This window comes from Mobula birostris, chromosome 12 (assembly GCF_030028105.1).
Source record: "Mobula birostris isolate sMobBir1 chromosome 12, sMobBir1.hap1, whole genome shotgun sequence".
Lineage (NCBI taxonomy): Eukaryota > Metazoa > Chordata > Chondrichthyes > Myliobatiformes > Myliobatidae > Mobula > Mobula birostris.
In genome coordinates, this window is record NC_092381.1 from 57412405 (window position 1) to 57432239 (window position 19835).

A 19835-nucleotide genomic window follows, 5' to 3' on the forward strand; every position below is an offset into this window, starting at 1 on the left:
CCCCCACCTCTGCCCCTTCCCTCTTCAGTCCTGACGAAGGGTTCCGGCCCGAAACATCGACTCATCGTTTCCACGGATGCTGCCCAACCTGCTGAGTTCCTCCAGCGTGTTGTGAGCCTTGGGAGACATAAGTGGGCAACAGTCAGAAGAGGGAAGGGCAAGAGTCAGATACTTGAGGGTACCCCAATGGGCGTCCCCCTTAACAATAAGTACTCCTGTTTGAGTACTGTTGGGGTTGGGGGAACGACCTACCTGGAGGAAGCAACTGTGCCTGCGCCTCTGGCACAAAGTCTGGTCCTGTGTCTCGAGGATGGGGAAAGGAAGAGGATGGCAGCACTGATAGCAGACTCTATAGTTAGGGGGTCGGACAGGCGATTCTGTGGATGCAGGAAAGAAACACGGATGGTAGTTTGCCTCCCAGGTGGTAGGGTCTGGGATGTTTCTGATTGCATCCACGATATCCTGAAGTGGGAAGGAAAACAGCCAGAGGTCATAGTACATATTGGTACCAACGACATAGGTAGGAAAAGGGAGGACGTTCTGAAAACAGACTACAGGGAGTTAGGAAAGAAGCTAAGAAGCAGGACCTCAAATGTAGTAATCTCGGGATTACTGCCTGTGCCACGTGACAGTAAGTATAGGAATAGAGTGAGGTGGAGGATAAATGCGTAGCTGAGGGGTTGGATCAGGGGGCAGGGATTCAGATTTCTGTATCATTGGGACCTCTTTTGGCGCAGGCGTGATCTGTACCAAAAGGAAAGATTGCACTAGAATCCAAAGGGGACCAATATCCTGGCAGGGACATTTGCTAAGACTATTGGGGAGAGTTTAAACTAGAATTGTAGGGGGCTGGGAACAGAAATGAAGAGACAGAGGAAGGGGCGATTGGCTCACAAATAAAGAAAGTTTGTAGGCAGTGTGAGAGGGAGGATAGGCAGGTGATAGAGAAGGGATGCACTCTGACTGATGGTTTGAGATGTGTCTATTTTAATGCAAGGAGTATCATGAAAAAAGAAGATGAGCTTAGAACATGGATCAGTACTTGGAGCTATGATGTTATGGCCATTACAGAGACTTGAATGGGTCAGGGGCAGGAATGGCTACTTAGAATGTCAGGCTTTAGATATTTCAGAAAGGGCAGGGAAGGAGGCAAAAGAGGTAGGGGCATAGCACTGCTGATCAGAGATAGTGTCAAGGCTGCAGAAAAGGAGGAAGCCATGGAGGAGTTGTCTACTAAGTCTCTGTGGGTGAAAGTTAGAAACAGGAAGGGGTCAATAACCCTACAGGGTGTTTTTTATAGACCATTCAATAGTAACAGGGATACTGGGGAGCAGATAGGGAGACAGATTCTGGAACACTGCCGTGACAACAGGGTTGTCGTGATGGAGGATTTTAATTTCCTCGATATTGATTGGTGTCTCCCTATAGCGAGGGGTTTAGATGGAGTGGAGTTTGTTAGGTGTGTTCAGGAAGGTTTCCTGACACAATATGCAGATAAGCCTACAAGAGGAGAGGCTGTACTTGAACTGGTATTGGGAAATGAACCTGGTCAGGTGTCAGGTCTCTCAGTGGGAGAGCATTTTGGAGATAGTGATCACAATTCTATCTCCTTTACCATAGCATTGGAGAGGGATAGGAACCAACATAGAAACATAGAAGTCCTACAGCACAATACAGGCCCTTCGGCCCACAATGCTGTGGCGAACATGTCCTTACCTTAGAACTATCTAGGTTCACCCATAGCTCTCTATTTTTCTAAGCTCCATATATCCATCCAGGAGTCTCTAAAAAGACCCTATCGTTTCCACCCCCACCACAGCCACCGGTAGCCCATTCCATACACTCACCACTCTGCGTAAAAAACCTACCCCTGACATTTCCTCTGAACCTACTTCCAAGCACCTTAAAACTATGCCCTCTCATGCTAGCCATTTCAGCCCTGGGGAAAAGCCTCTGACTATCCACATGATCAATGCCTCTCATTATCTTGTACGCCTCTATCAGATCACCTCTCATTCTCCATCACTCAACCTATTCTCATAAGGCATGCTCCCCAATCCAGGCAACGTCCTTGTAAATCTCCTCTGCACCCATTCTATGGTTTCCACATCTTTCCTGTAGTGAGGCGACCAGAAATGAGCACAGTACTCCAAGTGGGGTCTGACCAGGGTCCTATATAGCTGCAACATTACCTCTCGGCACTTGAACTCAATCCCACAGTTGATGAAAACCAATACACTGTATGCCTTCTTAACCACACAGTCAACCCGTGCAGCAGCTTTGAGTGACCTATGGACTCAGACCCCAAGATCCCTCTGATCCTCCACACTGCCAAGAGTCTTACCATTAATACTATATTCTGCCATCATATTTGACGTACCAAAATGAACCACGTCACACTTACCTGGGTTGAACCCCATCTGCAACAGCTCAGCTCAGTTATGCATACTATCGATGTCCCACTGTAACCTCTGACAGCCCCCAACACTGTCCACAACACCCCCAACCTTTGTGTCATCAGCAAATTTACTAACCCATCCCTCCACTTCCTCAACCAGGTCATTTATAAAAATCATGAAGAGAAGGGGTCCCAGAACAGATCCCTGAGGCACACCACTGGTCACCAACCTCCATGCAGAATATGACCCATCTACAACTACTTTTTGCCTTCTGTGTGCAAACCAGTTCTGGCTCCACAAAGCAATGTCCCCTTGGATCCCATGCCTCCTTACTTTCTCAATAAGCTTTGCATGGGGTACCTTATCAAGTGCCTTGCTAAAATCCATATACACTACATCTACTGCTCTTCCTTCATCAATGTGTTTAGTCACATCCTCAAAAAAATTTAATCAGGCTCGTAAGGCATGACCTGCCTTTGACAAAGCCATGCTGACTATCCTTAATCATATTATGCCTCTCCAAATGTTCTTAAATTCTGCCTCACAGGATCTTCTTCATCAACTTACCAACCACTGAAGTAAGACTCACTGGTCTATAATTCCTGGGCTATCTCTACTCCCTTTCTTGAGAAGGTGGTGGAGGCGGATACGATAGGGTCTTTTAAGAGATTCCTGGATAGGTGCATAGAGCTTAGAAAAATAGAGGGCTATGAGTAATCCTAGGTAATTTCTAAAGTAAGTACATGTTCAGCACAGCATTGTGGGCTGAAGGGCCTGTTCTGTGTTATAGGATTTTCTATGTTTCTAAGATAAAATGGGCTGTCCAAGCTCTGTGGGTGGAGTGGAAGGTGGAGGTAGAGAGAGAGTGCCTAGAAAGTGACCCGTGATGCTGCAGATGCTGAAATCTGATTAGTAACATATTCTGTGGAACCACATCAGAGAAAACTGATGGGCAGAGGGAATCAGGTAGGGAGGAGATTGAATCTAGTTAACAGAGTACAGTGGAGGGTTTAAAAGGGAGGTTGGGAGAATCTGAGTGGATCAAAGACAGAAATGAACACAGAGTGTAGGTTACCTGAAATTGGAAAAGTAAATGTTTCTAACATTGAGCTAGAATGTAGAACTGTACCTCACAGGAACAGGCCCCTTGGCCCACTCAGTCTGTGCCGATCATGACACCAATCCCCTCTGTCTGTATATAGCCTGCACCCCACCACCCCCTGCATGTTCAAGTGCCTGTCTAAACATCAGTCAAACATTAGTATTGTATCTGCTTCCACAACTTCCCCTGGCAGTGAATTCCAGGCACCTACCATTTGCTATGTCAGGAAAATGCTTCATAAATCTCTTTTAAACTTTCCTGTTCTCACCTAGTATAAGGTTCACCAGTCTATAATTCCCTGGTTTGTCTCTATTACATTCTTAAATAGAGGAACAACCTCGGCTATTCTCCAGCCCTCTGGGACCTCACCTGTGATTAAAGAAGATACATTGATTTCTATCAAACCCCTGACAATCTCTTCTCTTTCCTCTTTCAGTAATCTGGGATAGGTCCCATCAGGCGCATTAACCACTTTAATGTTTTCAAGATCCCTAATATCTTCCCACTTTATATCAACCTGCCCTAGTGAATCAGTATACTAATCTTACTATCCTCTGTGCAAAGTACTCATTTAGTACCTCATTCACAGCCTCTGGACTGGGCATAAATTCCCTCCTTTATCCTCAAGTTGTCCTGCTCTCTCCCAAGCTACCTTCTTATTTTTAATGTAGGTATGAATTGGTTTCGGTTTTTATTAGAAGCCAAGGCTGTTTTATGGCCCTTTTAGCTTTCTTTATTTCCAATTTCAGTTCTCTCCTTGTTCCTTTATTCCCCTCGAAAGCCAGGTCTGATCTAAGCTTTCAAGGATGGAGATGACCCAGGGAGAATATGAAATATAATTCTTTTAGTTTGTTTCTGACCTCGACCTGGCAGAGGACAGACAGAGCATACTGAGAATGAGAAGGGAGTTGAAATGGCCTCCTTCCAGAAACTCAAAATGGCCACTGCAAACCGAGTGCTGCTGCTCTGCAGGATGGTCACATAGTCTATGCATGGTTTTGCTGACTTAAAGACTACCAAATGGAATAAATGAGATTGGAAGAGGTGCAGGAATTGTTCTCACCCAGAACAGCTTCTCTTTTGATTCATCTCACTTTAATAAATCAGGGATGGAGCCATGGTCACGCACATGGCCCCAGCTACGCCTGTCTTTCTATTGGCTATGTGGAACTGTCCTTGTTCTAAACCTTCACTAGCACCACACCCCAGCACTTCCTCCATTATGTCAACAACTACATTGATGCTGCTCGGAAAATTTAATCACCTTCACTACCAACTTCCACCCTCCCCTCAAGTTCTCTTGGACTAACTCCAACACCTCTTACGATAACGTCATACCCAATATCAGCAAAACCAAAGAGATGATTATCAACTACAGGAAGAAGAAGCTGGAGATCCATTAGGGGATCAGAGATGTCACTAGCTTTAAATTCCTTGGTATCCACATATCAGAAAATGTGTCCTGGGACCAGCACATGAATGTCATCATAGCAGCACCTCTACTTTCTTAGAAGTTTGCGTAGATTTGGCATGTCACTAAAAACTTTGGCAAAGCTATGCATGCACGGTGGAGGGTAGCCTAAATCGTTGCTCCAGGGCCAGATATGGAAACCGCCAGTAGTCAGGGACAGAAAGTGCTACAGAAAGTGGTGGATACAGCCCAGTCTATCACAGGCTCAGCCCTCCCCAACATTAGGTACATTTGCATGGTGAGTCGCCACAGGAAAGCAGCATTGATCATCAAGGTCCCCACTCAGGAACAGTTATTATCCTAAACCATAAGATTCCTGACCAGCATGGATAATTTCACTCACCACTATTCTGAACTGATTCTATGATCTATAGACTCACTTTCAAGGACCTTTTTCTGCTTATGTTTCAGAATTATTTTTATTTGCTCGGTTTGTCTTCTTTTGCTCATTGGTGTTTGTCATTCTTTGTCATTTATATATAGTTTTTCATAAAACCTATTGTATTTTTATCTGTAAATGGCTACAGAAAAATAAATCTTATAAATGGTGACATACAGTATGTGCTTTGAAAATAACTTTAATTTGAACTTTGAACTCTTTCTCCGTTGCAGGAGACAAACTATACTGACTCTTGGAGTTATCTTAGCCACACTTCCTCCCTCCTGTTCATTTGTAGGGATGCTATTCCTTTCTCTTATCTTTGCTACATCTGTTTTCAAGATGGGTTTTCCATTCCAGGACATCTGATATGCCCTCTCTTTAGGAAAGGGGCCTTTTCTTCCACCATGGTTAATGAAACCTTTAATCACATATCCCAGACTGCTAATCTCACTCCGATCGCCACAACAGGAAATGGGACAGATTTCTTTGGTTTTCACCTTTCACCCTCCACATCCAGCACTTGTGCCTTCATCACTTCTGCCTGCGGCAACATAATCCCACCACCAGTCATATCCTCCCTTGCCTCTCTCTTTCCACTTTCCACAGTTACTGCTCTCTCCGTGGCTCCTCTGTCGGCTTAACCCTCCCCACTCAGCGCTCTCTATCCTCGGCACTTTGCCTTGCAACTACAGGAGGTGCATCTCCTATCCCTACACCCATCGTTCAGCACCATCCAGGGACCTAACTGGTTCTGTCAATTCTTTGGCAAAAAAATATTCTTTAAACCTAAATTAAGTTATTTTATGTCTGAGGATATATATGCAGGAAGGTGCTAGTGAAGGATCCCACCCACCCTGCTCATGGACTGTTTGTCCCACTACCATCAGAGAGGGGGATATGCAGTATCCACACCAGGACCATCAGACTCGAAAGAAGTTACTTCCCCAAGCAGTAAGGCTGGTTAACACCTACATCCACCAACGCACCCCAACCACCACTACTTACATCATTTTCTGTCAGTCGCCTTATGTACAGACAGTCCTGTGCCTAACCTTGCTTTATGGACATACAATCAATCTATGTATATAAATTGTCTTACGTATTTATATTTATTGTTTTTATTATTATTTTGTTCTTTATCTTATTGTGTTTCTTTTTTGTGCTACACTGGATACAGAGTAACAATTATTTCATTCTCCTTTATACTTGTACTGAAAATGACATTAAACAATCTTGAATCTTAACTAATATCATTGTTTCTTCATTCATCAACAATTGTTTCTTGAGATGGTTGCCTGATGTTTACATTGTAGTTGAACAAATTGTTAGTATCTGTATGAAAAGCAAGGTGTGGATCATAAAGTCAATTGCTGATGCTGCAAGGAGCAACAGGACAAAATTTATTGAGAAATACTTTCATCTGTTTGACAGTCCCCTTGGCATTGCACTTTCTCTCTCTAAAATTCCTGCCTTTGCTACAAAAGATTTCCAGCAATCTCTCTTTGTAATGCTATCACAGTATTGTTTTTTGCTTGATTGATTAAAACAATCCACACTCTATTCACAGGAGTGTAGCTAAAGGATCCCATTGTAGTATTGTAGTGCTTCATTAAGTATCCTGGTTAACATTTGTCTTTCAATTGATGCCTAAAAATAAATTATCAGGTTAATATCACAATCTGTTTCTAAAACTCCTTTTCATATTGGTTTCAGAGTTTACAACAGTAGTTACACCCCAACAGTACTTTATTCTCCTTCACATACTTTATTGACATCATGTCCCTAAGGCCAAGCAAGATCCCATAAATTCCAGATTTGGCCAATACAGCACTCAAGGGCACACTTCTATACAGGCTTTAAAGGGAAAATTACACTAACTCATCGATTCCGGATTCTTGTTTTCTATGTGCATTATCTAGTCTCATATCCTCGCTTACACTGTTTACATCCCCAGCTGAAATTTTCTCACTTGTTGCTTGGGAGGTGAAAAAGCAAGGGTGGCTGGTGTATTTTAAGAACAGCTTGAATCAGACAAATATGGGACAGTCACAAATTCCAATAAGTACAAACGTATTTTGGGGGTCTGTCATCATCATCATCATCGTATAGAAAGAAAGATTTTTTTTCTCATGCTTATTATTAGTCATTTCATTCTCTTCATCTACCTTGTCCTCTTGTGATGTAATTAGACAGGATAAAGAGTTCAGCTGAATTTTGGTGAGCATAACTCTTTGATTAATAAGTAGAGAAAATTGATGACTGACTGCCTGCTGACACAGTGGCTGAATCAGACACCAACAATGGTCATGCATTAGTTACGTTACTGAACTAATAATTCAGACAATTCGAGAGCATATCTCATCCTGGTGTGTTGAGAATTTGAACTCATTAAAAAAAAGCACTTCTAAAGCATAAAAAAAGAAAATACCTATTGTAAAAGTCAGCTCCATTTGTTGAAAATCAAGTCGTCAAGTCGCTTTTATTGTCATTTCAACCATAACTGCTGGTACAGTACACAGTAAAAAGGAAACAATGTTCCTCCATGACCATGGTACGACATGAAACAACACAAAACTACACTAGACTTTAGACCTACACGGGACTACATAAAGTGCACAAAACAGTGCAAGACAGTACAGTCATTAATAAACAAGACAATAGGCACAGTAAAGGACAAATTACAATATAATAAATGATGTAGATGTAAATTTAAACAATGTAAACAATATTTTAGCAGGAATTGAGAAAGAAATGAGCAAAAATTGCAAAAATATATGATGAAACAAAATTGAATAGGAAATCCAGAAATGAAAACACATGGCTAAGTAAAATAAATACAAATTTTCAATTTGCCATTGACTCCATAAATTCACAAACCATTTTTTTCAATAAAAGTTGTGCTTCATACTTTCGGTGAACCCACTGGGTATACTGGACTGGATTATCCTGGATCTGGCCCACTGTCCAAAGATTCCTAACCACGTACATTTCACTTTTCCCAGACAGGGAGGACTGGCCATTTCTGAGCAGGGTAAACAACAGACTTGAAGCAGGGGTAAGGCTTGAAGCAGGTGACGACATCACATCCTGAGGTCCATCATTAGGACCAATTAATGGCCTTTGACAGCTTATTGATGCCAAAGACTTCTGGAATTTTTTTTAATTTCCTCTGATAAAGGTTTATAAAAACAGGAAAAATCAAGAATTTAAATCAAACGATATGATATACTTACTTGACTATTTTAAAGCCCCAATAAGTACAGTAAAATAAATTCAAGTAAGTATATTACATACTTGACTCTTTTGCATGCTGTGCCACCAACCCCATTTGAATGAATGAAAGATGGAAATTGCATGTTAGTACCTCTCCACAGTACATTAATGCTCCAGTGTTGAACTCTGCTGGGTCCACTGTCAAAGAGGAGGTCTGACCTGCAGCTCTTTGGAGACTTCCGTCTTTCAGCAGACAGGCATAGGTGCAGAAACTGTACGAACAATGAGAAGGTGATAGCAGGTTGTTTCCTATATAATTCTGCAAACAAAAGGTAAGTGCTATCAGCTCATTATTGATGCTAATTATAATTGCATCATTTCACTTGTCTCATTGTATGTGGCTTAGCCTTCACACTGTTGAAACAATTTTTGTCTACAGAAATAATGAGGATTTAATTCCAAATACCACAATTTACGGAAGAAAGGAATGTGATTTCCATCACCCATTGAAGATCATTGTTTTCTAATCATCTTGTTTTTGTCAATCCATTAGGTTGGCCTCCGGCAGGCAAGGAATTCATATCAAGAACTTCAACACCAGATCTATCCTCACTGTCACTAACATTACTGAGGATCACTATGGCAACTACACATGCGTGGCTGCCAATAAGCTAGGGACAAGTAGTGCCAGTCATTTTCTACACAGTAAGTCCTGTGAAAGATTCCTGCATTCATTATATTTCAAGATGAATACTGTGATGGTGAAATGGATTTAAGAGAGCTGGATTTATAAACTTATATTTTTATTTAATTATGTCATTATATTTTGCTATATCATCAAGTCCTAGTTATATTATTCCAGTTAAGAGTTCTTAACAATTAAATTATCATGCTTCCCTTTAGGATTAATGGATAAGCATGTAATGAGTTGTAATGCTTCGTGCAGTTGAATATTCACCAATAACATCCTCAGCGCATGAGAAGCGGCTGTTTGAGCCAAGTGCTCTATGATATCTCATTTTCCTACTTCACACCAATTCCATCATATCCTGCCATGTCAATGATTACAGAAGGGAAGCAAGTAAATTTGGGAAAATAAAATTAAAACCTCATTGTCCCTGTTTGATTTTATGTCCAAAGAATATGAAGCACTGGGTGTAATGTGATGACAAGGATCAAGAATCAACTTTACTCATCATATACATTTACACTTACTAGTAATTTGCTGTGGTGTTGGACAGGGTGTGACATGCAACAAAAAAACAATTATAATGAGTGAGGAATTATATAAAAAATAAAGTTTGAGGTTAAAGTACACAGATATGGGATAAAAGGTACATAATTACATTAATACTAGCATCAATTTACAATGTAATTTCCAATTTACAACCATCTCATGTGGAAATTTTTTCAGGTTCCTAAGATACCAGATGAAAATAACCATCTCCATAGTGATCCCACCACCAAGCACATCTTTCCCTCCTGCCCCCCACTTTCTGCTTCCAGCAGGGATCACTCCCTACACAACTCCCTTGTCCATTCATCCCTCCTATCTGATCTCCCTCCTGAGACTTATCCTTGCAAGCTACACCTACCCCTACACCTCCTCCCTCACTACCATTCAGGGCCCCAAACAGTCCTTCCAGGTGAGGCGACACTTCACCTGTGAGTCTGTTGGGGTCATCTACTCTACCTGGTACTCCTGGTGTGGCTGCCTGTATATCAGAAAGACCTGACGTAGATTGGGAGACCGCTTTGCCAAGCACCTATGCTCTGTTTGCCAGAAAAAACAGGATCTCGCAGTGGCCACCCATTTTAATTCCACTTCCCATTCCCATTCCGACATGTCAGTCCATGGCTTCCCCTACTACTACGATGGGCCGCACTCATGTTGGAGGAGCAACACCTCATATATTCTATCTGGGTAATCTCCAGCCTGATGACATGAACGTCAATTTCTTGAACTTCTGGAAATCCCCTTCCCTTCACCATTTCTCATTCTCTTTTCCCTCTCTCACCTTATCTCCTTACATGCCCATCACCTCCCTCTGATGCTCCTCCCCCTTTTCTTTCTTCCTCGGCCTTCTGTCCTTTCCTATTAAATTCCCTCTTCTGCAACCCTGTATTGCTTTCTCACCAATTTACAGCTCTTTACTTCACCTTCCCCCCCACCCCCAGTTTCACCTATCAACTTGTATTTCTTCCTGCCCTCCCCACCTAACTCTGACTCCCCATCTTTTTTTTCTGTAGCCCTGATGAAGGCAGCCCAAAACGTTGACTGTACTCTTTCATAGATGTTGAGATCCTACAGCATTTTGTGCGTGCTGTTTGGATTTCCAGCATCTGCAGATTTTCTTGTGCTTGAGATAAAAATAACAGTTTGCTTGGTCAAAGGAATTTCTGTTCTTGTTGTAGCTTCTAGTTACTTAAAGATGGGCGTAAAGTGAATGCTGGTCTCGGCATAATGCTTCTGCTTATAGAATTTCACTACTCTGTTCTAAATGTGGCACCATTAAGCTTCACTGTTTCAGTAACATAATTAGTGTTAAATCTGAAAGATGGAAGAAGGAAAGACAAATGCTTAATCTAATACCAAGGCTCATTTTGGTAGAAATCAAATTCCTCCTTGATACCATGATATCCACTCTGCACGCTATATACTTCAGGGTTGTTCCATCTCTCTATTCCTTCTCAGCTCTCTACAATCTTCTGCAAAGCACTCACTGCCTGAGTGCCTCCAGGTTTCATGCATCTCCATTTCATTTTAAAAGTCTAATTCCAATAGAAGTTTTTCAATAGAAATGTATAACCCAAGAATTTAACGTAATAGCACAGTTTGGCACAGCCTCCAAGTTCAATAAGCAGTCCTGTTTCTCCGATGTCAAGTAGTCTTTCCCTGCCTCTCAACACCCTATCTAAAATCAATTTCTTGTTTCAAAAGTATATGATATATGTATATAATCCAAAACATTGATGTCAGCACCTTCCATCACAGGTCACATTTCTTACAATTACATTGTTAGCATAACTTTAAATGCAGAGCAGGGTCGAATGGTTCAGTGGTCCTGACGAAGGGCCCTGGCCCAAAACAACAGTGCTGTCTCAACAGCTGAGTTCCTTCAGCATTTACTGTGTGTTACCCTGGATTTCCTGGGCATAGCATAGGAATCTAATTTTTTATTTCCAAAAATATACTTTAAACATAATTATATACAGTAAAACCTATTGGAGCATGTCTTTACAATCAACTGGCCTATCAGTTCAATACATCAATGCCACTTGTGTTTCCCCCTTAAACAATGCTCAACATGATGCATTTGACAGCCTGGTGCACAGGGCCCATTCACTCTGCTTTCAATGGTGGCAGGACACTAGATTGCGTTTCTACGCCTCAGAGTTTTTGCAATGGTTGCACTGAGCTTCAGTGCATCTTTCAGAACATATTCCCACATCTTGGAATGTGCCAGTTGGAAGCCTTGCAGGTTTGGGCAGACCGAAGTGTGTCTTTTATCCCGTTGGTTATCTTCTAGCAGTGGTCGATAATCGCCTTGATATGTATCATCCCAGGGAAGGACTGTACAGATGCTAGGGATGTGTACCTCAAAATAGACCATTGCATCATTTTCCAGGCTTTCTTGGCAAATACGCAGTAGACGATGAGGTCACTGATCATCTCCTCCACCTCACAGCCATCTCAAGGGCAGCATGATGTGGGATTGAGACTCCAGCTGGACATGAAGGATCCAATGAAAGAATCCCTCTCTCTGCAAGCCAAGCAAGGTCTTCATGGAGACACAAGAGACTGCAGTTGCTGAAATCCAGAGCTAAAAACAAACTGCTGGAGGAATTCAGTGGGTCAAGCAGGCTCTGTGGAGGAAGAAAGCTGTTAAACGTTTTGGATTGAGACATTGCATCAGGACTGGGAGTAAAGAGGAAATAGTAAATATAAAGAGATAAGGAGAAGGGGTGAGGCGGGAACATGGCAAGTGGTAGGAAGGTCCAGTAGTAAAGGGACTGATGGCAGATAGACCCAGATGGACAAGGGAAGGGTGGAGATAGCAACAGTTTCTGTGTGGTGATTAGTGGAGACAACAAAGGGTTGCAGATTATGGAATCTGATAAGGAAGGAAGGCAATGAGTGGAACCAGATAAGGGAGGGATGGTGGGCAGATGGGAGCTGTTCAGTGTGTGGGGATGGAGATTAAGGGACCAGTGGTTAACTGGTGGGCTATGGGCAGATAGAACCACATGAAGGAGGAGAATGAAGTAGGGTTATAGAGGGTTGAAGAGCATTTTGAAAAGAATGGTGTAAGTGAGAGGACCTTGGTAGATCATAAAGAAAGAGAAATGAACAAGTGGGGTACAGGTTACATGAAATTGTAGAACTAAATATTTTTGTCATTGGGTTTTAGACTATCCAATCAGAACATGAGGTACTATTCTCTAGTTTGTGTTTGACTTCATCTAGCAGTGGGGAAGGCTGAGGACTCACAGGGCAGTGATAGAAGGGGAAAGGAGTTAAAATGGCTTGCAGCTGGGAGCTCAAGATGGCCACTATGTCCAGAGTGCAGATGCTCAACAAAGTCATCATCAAGTCTGCGCTTTGCCTCACTGATGACGGGGAAACCACAATGGGCTTATCAAATGCAGTAAAGGAGATTGGAGGAGGTGTATATGAAACTGTGACTCGCCTGGAAGTGTTGTTTAGGTCTACGGATGATGATGGGAGTGGAGATGAAAGGATAGGTGTAGCACCTTCTATATTTACATGGAAAAGCACCAGGAAATAAGGCAGGATGTTTGGGAAGGGAAGACTGAACCAGCAAGTAGTCTCTGTGGAAAGCAGAAAGGATTGGTAAGTGTGATCATGCTGAACCCCGTAGGAATGATGGAGAATGATGTGCTGGATGTGGAGTCTGGTAGGACAAAAGGTAAGGACCACGGGAACTCCATCTCTGTTCTGTCTGGAGAAAGGTGGGGTGACATCAGAGGTGTGGGAAATAAGGACATGTATGTGAGGGCTCCATCAGTTACTGTAGAGGAGAAGTAATATTTCCTGAAAAAGGAGGACATTTCAGATGTCCTGGAGTGAAAAGACCATCTTGAGAGCAGATGCAGCACAAGCAGAGAAACTGAGAGAATGGGATGGCATCATTACAAGAGACGGGGTAGGAGGAGATGGCGTAGACAGCTGTGGGGATTGGTGTCCCAAGCCGTCACCTTTCACCGTACTAGCCTCTGAAACACCCTCTATCATTTCTATTACCCATACTTTGCTGCCTTGCACTGGAACTCCCTTCCCACGCAGCCCTGCCTGACCCCTAGCACTTTCTACTAATTCAGAGAACTATCTGCTTGCTGCTCCTGTTTCCATCTACCTACCACCACATGTTTCATACACCAAATCTCCTTCCCCATCTAGTTCCAACTGCCCTTCATATCTCCCCTAATATTTCCGATTAATACCTTCTTACCTATCAGATTCCAATATCAGTAGCCTCTGTGTTCCTGCTTATCACCCTCCTTGCTATCTCCACCTTCACCTGGCTCCACCTACTTGACCCTTCTCAGTCCAACGATCACCTACTGGCCTCCCTCGCATCCCTTCGCCTGCTCCTCTTTATTCTGGCTACTTTTCCTTTGGATACAGGTCCCAAAATATGGACAATATCTTTCTATCTATGGATGCTGCCCAATCCAATGAGTTCCTCACTAGACTGTTGATAAAATGTAACCCTGCAAATGTATTTCATTTTTCAGCAGTACTCAAGACTGCCTTAGATAATGAGTCTGTAGGATAAATATTCTGTCTGATGATGTCAATACAATCAGCCGTTCTTTAGCCTACATTCTTATGCAGATGAGGATAGTTGCCAGGCTCATCAAGTCGTTCAATATGTGGGTGGAAGTTCTGCCAATGTTACTTCCATTTTAAGTAAGCATCATTACTAATGAGGTAAACTGAACTGTGTGTTTCAAAAACAACACATTTTTGGAAACTCACAGTCATGAGTCAGTATCTTTTGATCAGAAAACAACTAACGTTTCAGATCAATGACGTGCTCATGCCCAGTGTTACATCACCCACGAAAGACATTGAATGAACCAAGGATAACCTTGTCATTTTGTGCAAGGATCACCTGGCCAATGCAGTTTGAAAGAAGTGATGGAAGTGATCAGAGCCTCTCATTGATTTTGAGTAGCTAGGACCTGTGGTAGCTGATTTATAACCATATAACAATTACAGCACTGAAACAGGCCATCTCAGCCCTTCTAGTCCATGTCGAACGCTTACTCTCACCTAGTCCCACCGATCTGCACTCAGCCCATAACCCTTCATTCCTTTCCTGTCCATATAGCTATCCAATTTAACTTTAAATGACAATATCGAACCTGTCTCTACCACTTCTGCTGGAAGCTCGTTCCACACAGCTACCACTCTCTGAGTAAAGAAGTTCTCCCTCATGTCACCCCTAAACTTTTGCCCCCTAACTCTCAACTCATGTCCTCTTGTTTGAATCTCCCCTACTCTCAATGGAAAAAGCCTATCCACGTCAACTCTATCTATCCCCCTCATAATTTTAAATACCTCTATCAAGTCCCCCCTCAACCTTCTACACTCCAAAGAATAAAGACCCAACTTGCTCAACCTTTCTCTGTAACTTAGGTGATGAAACCCAGGTAACATTCTAGTAAATCTCCTCTGTACTCTCTCTATTTTATTGACATCTTTCCTATAATTCAGTGACCAGAACTGTACACAATACTCCAAATTTGATCTTACCAACGCCTTGTACAATTTTAACGTTACATCCCAACTCCTATACTCAATGCTCTGATTTATAAAGGCCAGCATTCCAAAAGCTTTCTTCACCACCCTATCCACACGAGATTCCACCTTCAGGGAACTATGCACCATTATTCCTAGATCCCTCTGTTCTTCTGCATTCTTCAATGCCCTACCATTTACCATGTATGTCCTATTTTGATTAGTCCTACCAAAATGTATCACCTCACATTTATCAGCATTAGACTCCATCTGCCATCTTTCAGCCCACTCTTCTAACTGGCCTAAATCTCTCTGCAAGCTTTAAAAACCTACTTCACCGTCCACAACGCCACCTATCTTAGTATCATCTGCATACTTACTCATCCAATTTACCACCCCTTCATCCAGATCATTAATGTATATGACAAACAATATTGGACCCAGTACAGATCCCTGAGGCACACCACTAGTCGCCGGCCTCCAATCTGACAAACAGTTATCCACCACCACTCTCTGGTGTCTCCCATCCAGCCACTGCTGAATCCATTTTACTACTTCAATATTAATAACTAACGATTGAACCTTCCTAACTAATCTTCCATGTGGAACCTTGTCAAAGGCCTTACTGAAGTCCATATAGACAAAATACACCACTTTACCCTCGTCAACTTTCCTAGTAACCTCTTCAAAAAAATCAATAAGATTTGTCAAACATGACCTTACACACACAAATCCATGTTGACTGTTCCTAATCAGACCTGTCTATCCAGATGATTATATATATCATCTCTAAGAATACTTTCCATCAATTTACCCACCACTGACGTCAAACTCACAGGCCGATAATTGCTAGGTTTACTCTTAGAACCCTTTCTAAACAATGGAACAACATGAGAAATATGCCAATCCTCCGGCACCACCCCCGATTCTGATGACATTTGAAATATTTCTGTCGGAGCCCCTGTTATTTCTACACTAATTTCCCTCAAGGTCCTAGGGAATATCCTGCTATTTATTTAATTTGTAATTTATATTGATTTTATGCATTGCACTATACTGCTGCCACAAAAACAATAAATTCCGTATCACATGTCAGTCATAACAATCCCAGACATCCCACCTCTACCGGAGGTTCCGGGAGTCTCCTGCATATTGATAGTGGTTCCCTGATGCCCACAAATTATATACAATACCCCCAAACTCAAAAAATAAAATACCAGCAAGCCCTCCAATCTGAGACAAATTGGTCTTAATTATTCCTATATTGGCCCACCATGCATCCTCTGGCCCATATTAACTTTGATTGGCTACATGGGTCCAATTCTCCTGGGCCTCACAATTCCAGAGTCAGGCAGTGAAACATTTTATTAGGTACACCTGTATGCCTGCTTGATAATGCAAATATCTAGCTAGCCAGTCATGTGGCAGCAACTCAATGCATTAAAGCATGCATACATGCACAAGATCTTCAGTTGTCGTTCAGACCAAATATCTCAATGGGGAAGAAATTGTGATCTAAGTGACTTTGACTGTTGGTGCCAGATGGGGTGATCTGAGTATCTCAGAAAATGCTGGTCTCCTGGGATTTTCATGCACAACAGTCTCAAGAGTTTACAGGGAATGCTGAGAGAATCAAAAAAAAAAAAATCCAGTGAGCAACAGTTTTGTGGGTGAAAAATGCCTTGTTAATGGGAGAGGTTAGAGGAGACAGGAAAGGAAAGGAACAGTAACTCAAAGAGCCACAGTGGCGTGCCGAATCTCTGAAAACGCAACATGTTGAAATGTGAAGTGGATGGGCTATAACAGCAGAAGACGAACGTAGACTCAGTGGCCACTCTATTCAGTACAGGAGGTACCTAATAACGTGACCACTGAGGTGAATACAGTTCTCAGTGAATGTTCCTCTCCCCAGGATGCCTGATAGCCTTTGAGAAGAGGTAAGACTGGGAGTAGAGTCCCTGACCTATCAAAACTTATGGGTTTACAAAACACATTTTAAAAATGTCATATATTGAAAGATGGCCAGCCGAGTGGTGCAGCTAGTAGAGCTGTCTCCTCACAGCTTCAGTGACCAGGTATAATTCTAACTTCAGTGTAAATGAGTCGTGATTGGCTGACAAGGACTGAGCGAGCCAAGGGCCTTTATCTGTGCCTTATGTCTCTGTATCTGTACGGCATTTGCATATTCACACTAACTGTGTAGGTTTTGCCAGGGTGCCCTAATATCCCCTCAGTTAACCTACCATTGTAAATTATCCTCATGTATAGGAAAATCAAGGAGAAGCTGGCAGGAGTGAAACAGAAATACCATAAGATAGCGTAAATAAGTGCTTGCTGGTTACCTCAGATGATATCCCGAAGGGCCTGTTTTCATGCTGCATGACACTTTCTATGTTTTAAAACCATTATAGTTGCTAAAAATAACCTTAAGTAATTAACTTCCTTTAAATATGAATTATATTATTAAAACATAATAAACAATTAAAAGCATTAAATAAGTTCTTGCTCATCTCCAGGTTTGGATCCCATCCAAAGAAAATAGAGTTTCCCAAACGATGCCATTGGAGCAGCTTTCTCAGCCTGCCACTGAGGAATCCAAACACATTGGGCTTCATTGTTGGCCTCCATGTCCAGTGACAGAGCTGAGCGATAAGTACATCAACATCTGCCACTTTGCTCATTGTGAATTTGTGATGGACCATGTAATCCCAGACCATACTAACCATCACTTTAAGCAGCTGAATGCAATCAGTCCCCTTAAGAATCATTGGCTAGTCAGCTTGTTTAAGCTCAGTGATGGTGGAAGGTGGAACTGGGAAACAGAAATAACTCCTTGAGGAAACAGAAAAGTGGATGCACTCTCTGAAACTGTACACAAATGGAAAAAGCAGTTTTATCTAGGCTGCAAAGAGGTCATCAAAAAGCTTATCTAAGATATTTCATAATTTCATAACTAGAGCTGGGAATATCTGGATGATTAGCCCTGTGACATAACTACAACTCAACCGGTCTCTCAGACACAACATAATGTAAATGAACACAAAGTTTTTGCTTAGATATGACTTCAGAATAATTGGGTTAAACCTTGAAAGTAAAACCAGAGGTTGGCAGCTTAAAAAAATCAAGAGTTTCACAGTATGGATTCTTTAAAATAAGGATTCTATGAAATATCTCCCCACACCTTACCTTTTGCCAATTTGAGATGCACCATGCATTCACCTGGAAACTGTCAAGCCCTGTATATTGTGACTGTGATTTAAGTCACCGGAGGGACACTGAAGCTGGTGATTTATTCATCACAACAAGCAGGCCTTCTCATGGAGACATTCAGTAGAGGCTCACAAACCCAAAGGTACATCACATTTTTATATCTTTAAGATCAAAGGTAACAGTAGGTGATTCAATACAATTTCAATTGTTACAATGACATTGTTTACTTCAATACTTTGGATTGGCAAATGGTTCCTTTGAGGTACATAGTGCAAGCACATTGTAATTGATAAGATAGCTCTGAAGGCCCAAACACTTTTGGGAGAAAATAATCAACACAAATATTCTAAAACCTTTTGACAACAGAGAGCCAGACACCCATAATTAATGTGGTCAGGGCTGTCTTTTAATATGCAACTATGGTAAATACACAAATACTATTGATTGCCTATATCTGTGACCATGTTTGATATGTCAAGAGACAACATCTGTCCAGTCTGCCAGCTTGCAAGCAAATCACAATGGTGCAAATAACTTGTTTGATGCTAGTCAATTCACACAACTCCATTGCCTTAATATTTGGCTCTTGTATTTGCAATCACCGTGAAGCAGCCTGTGCATTTAACTTCAATTTACTGCTTGCAATATACAAAAAAAACTGAAGGTAAATCCAGGATCCTAAATTTATTTACGTTTACAATAAGCATGGAACCCTAGTTCTTGTTTGAATTAATATCTGCTATATTCACATAAGTCGAGAATACTCCCTAACTCTGTGTTCTATGATAAGTTTCTCCAATCCCAATACAGAACTTATGCCTATCACAATGTTTTCTGCTTTGATACAAGCCAAAAGAAGACATGAGAGGCAGGATTATTTGCCAAGATGCTAGCAGTCATATCTGAAGGGCACCAGCTTGACCAGCACTGGTCCCAGGAAGTTGACAATACAGGATCTCAGTCAGCTTTTTCTGATGCGTAGGATGGCCTCAGCCAAACTCACAGCAGTGTTAGCATTGTCAGCAATGCTTAAGGTCACTGACATAATAAGTTTGTTAGATTCCTGAGGCTTTCCAGTGTAGAATTAGAAACAGCTGTAATCCGTAGATGTTGCAGGTCATGTTACTGCCTGTGTTAGAGAGGCTTCAGTGCGCGAAGGCAGTGTGCAGTCTAACAGCGAGTGATTATCTTGGTTGTTTTTCTCGTGATCGCAAGACCCTGTTGGACATTGTTAATGTGGAATGCTGCTAATCTGATTCCCTGATCTGTTGGCGAATGGCGGGGGTGGA

The 19835-nt window shown here is 42.0% G+C and overlaps 1 protein-coding gene across 1 annotated transcript in view; it reads left to right on the top strand.

Moving 5' to 3' along the window:
- Positions 1-19835, top strand: part of negr1 (neuronal growth regulator 1) — a 493130-nt gene that overhangs the window by 452393 nt on the left and 20902 nt on the right. The window contains exon 6 of the mRNA XM_072274684.1: positions 9121-9272. Within this exon, the coding sequence (XP_072130785.1) occupies positions 9121-9272 (152 nt within the window). The remainder of the gene's footprint in view (positions 1-9120; positions 9273-19835) is intronic.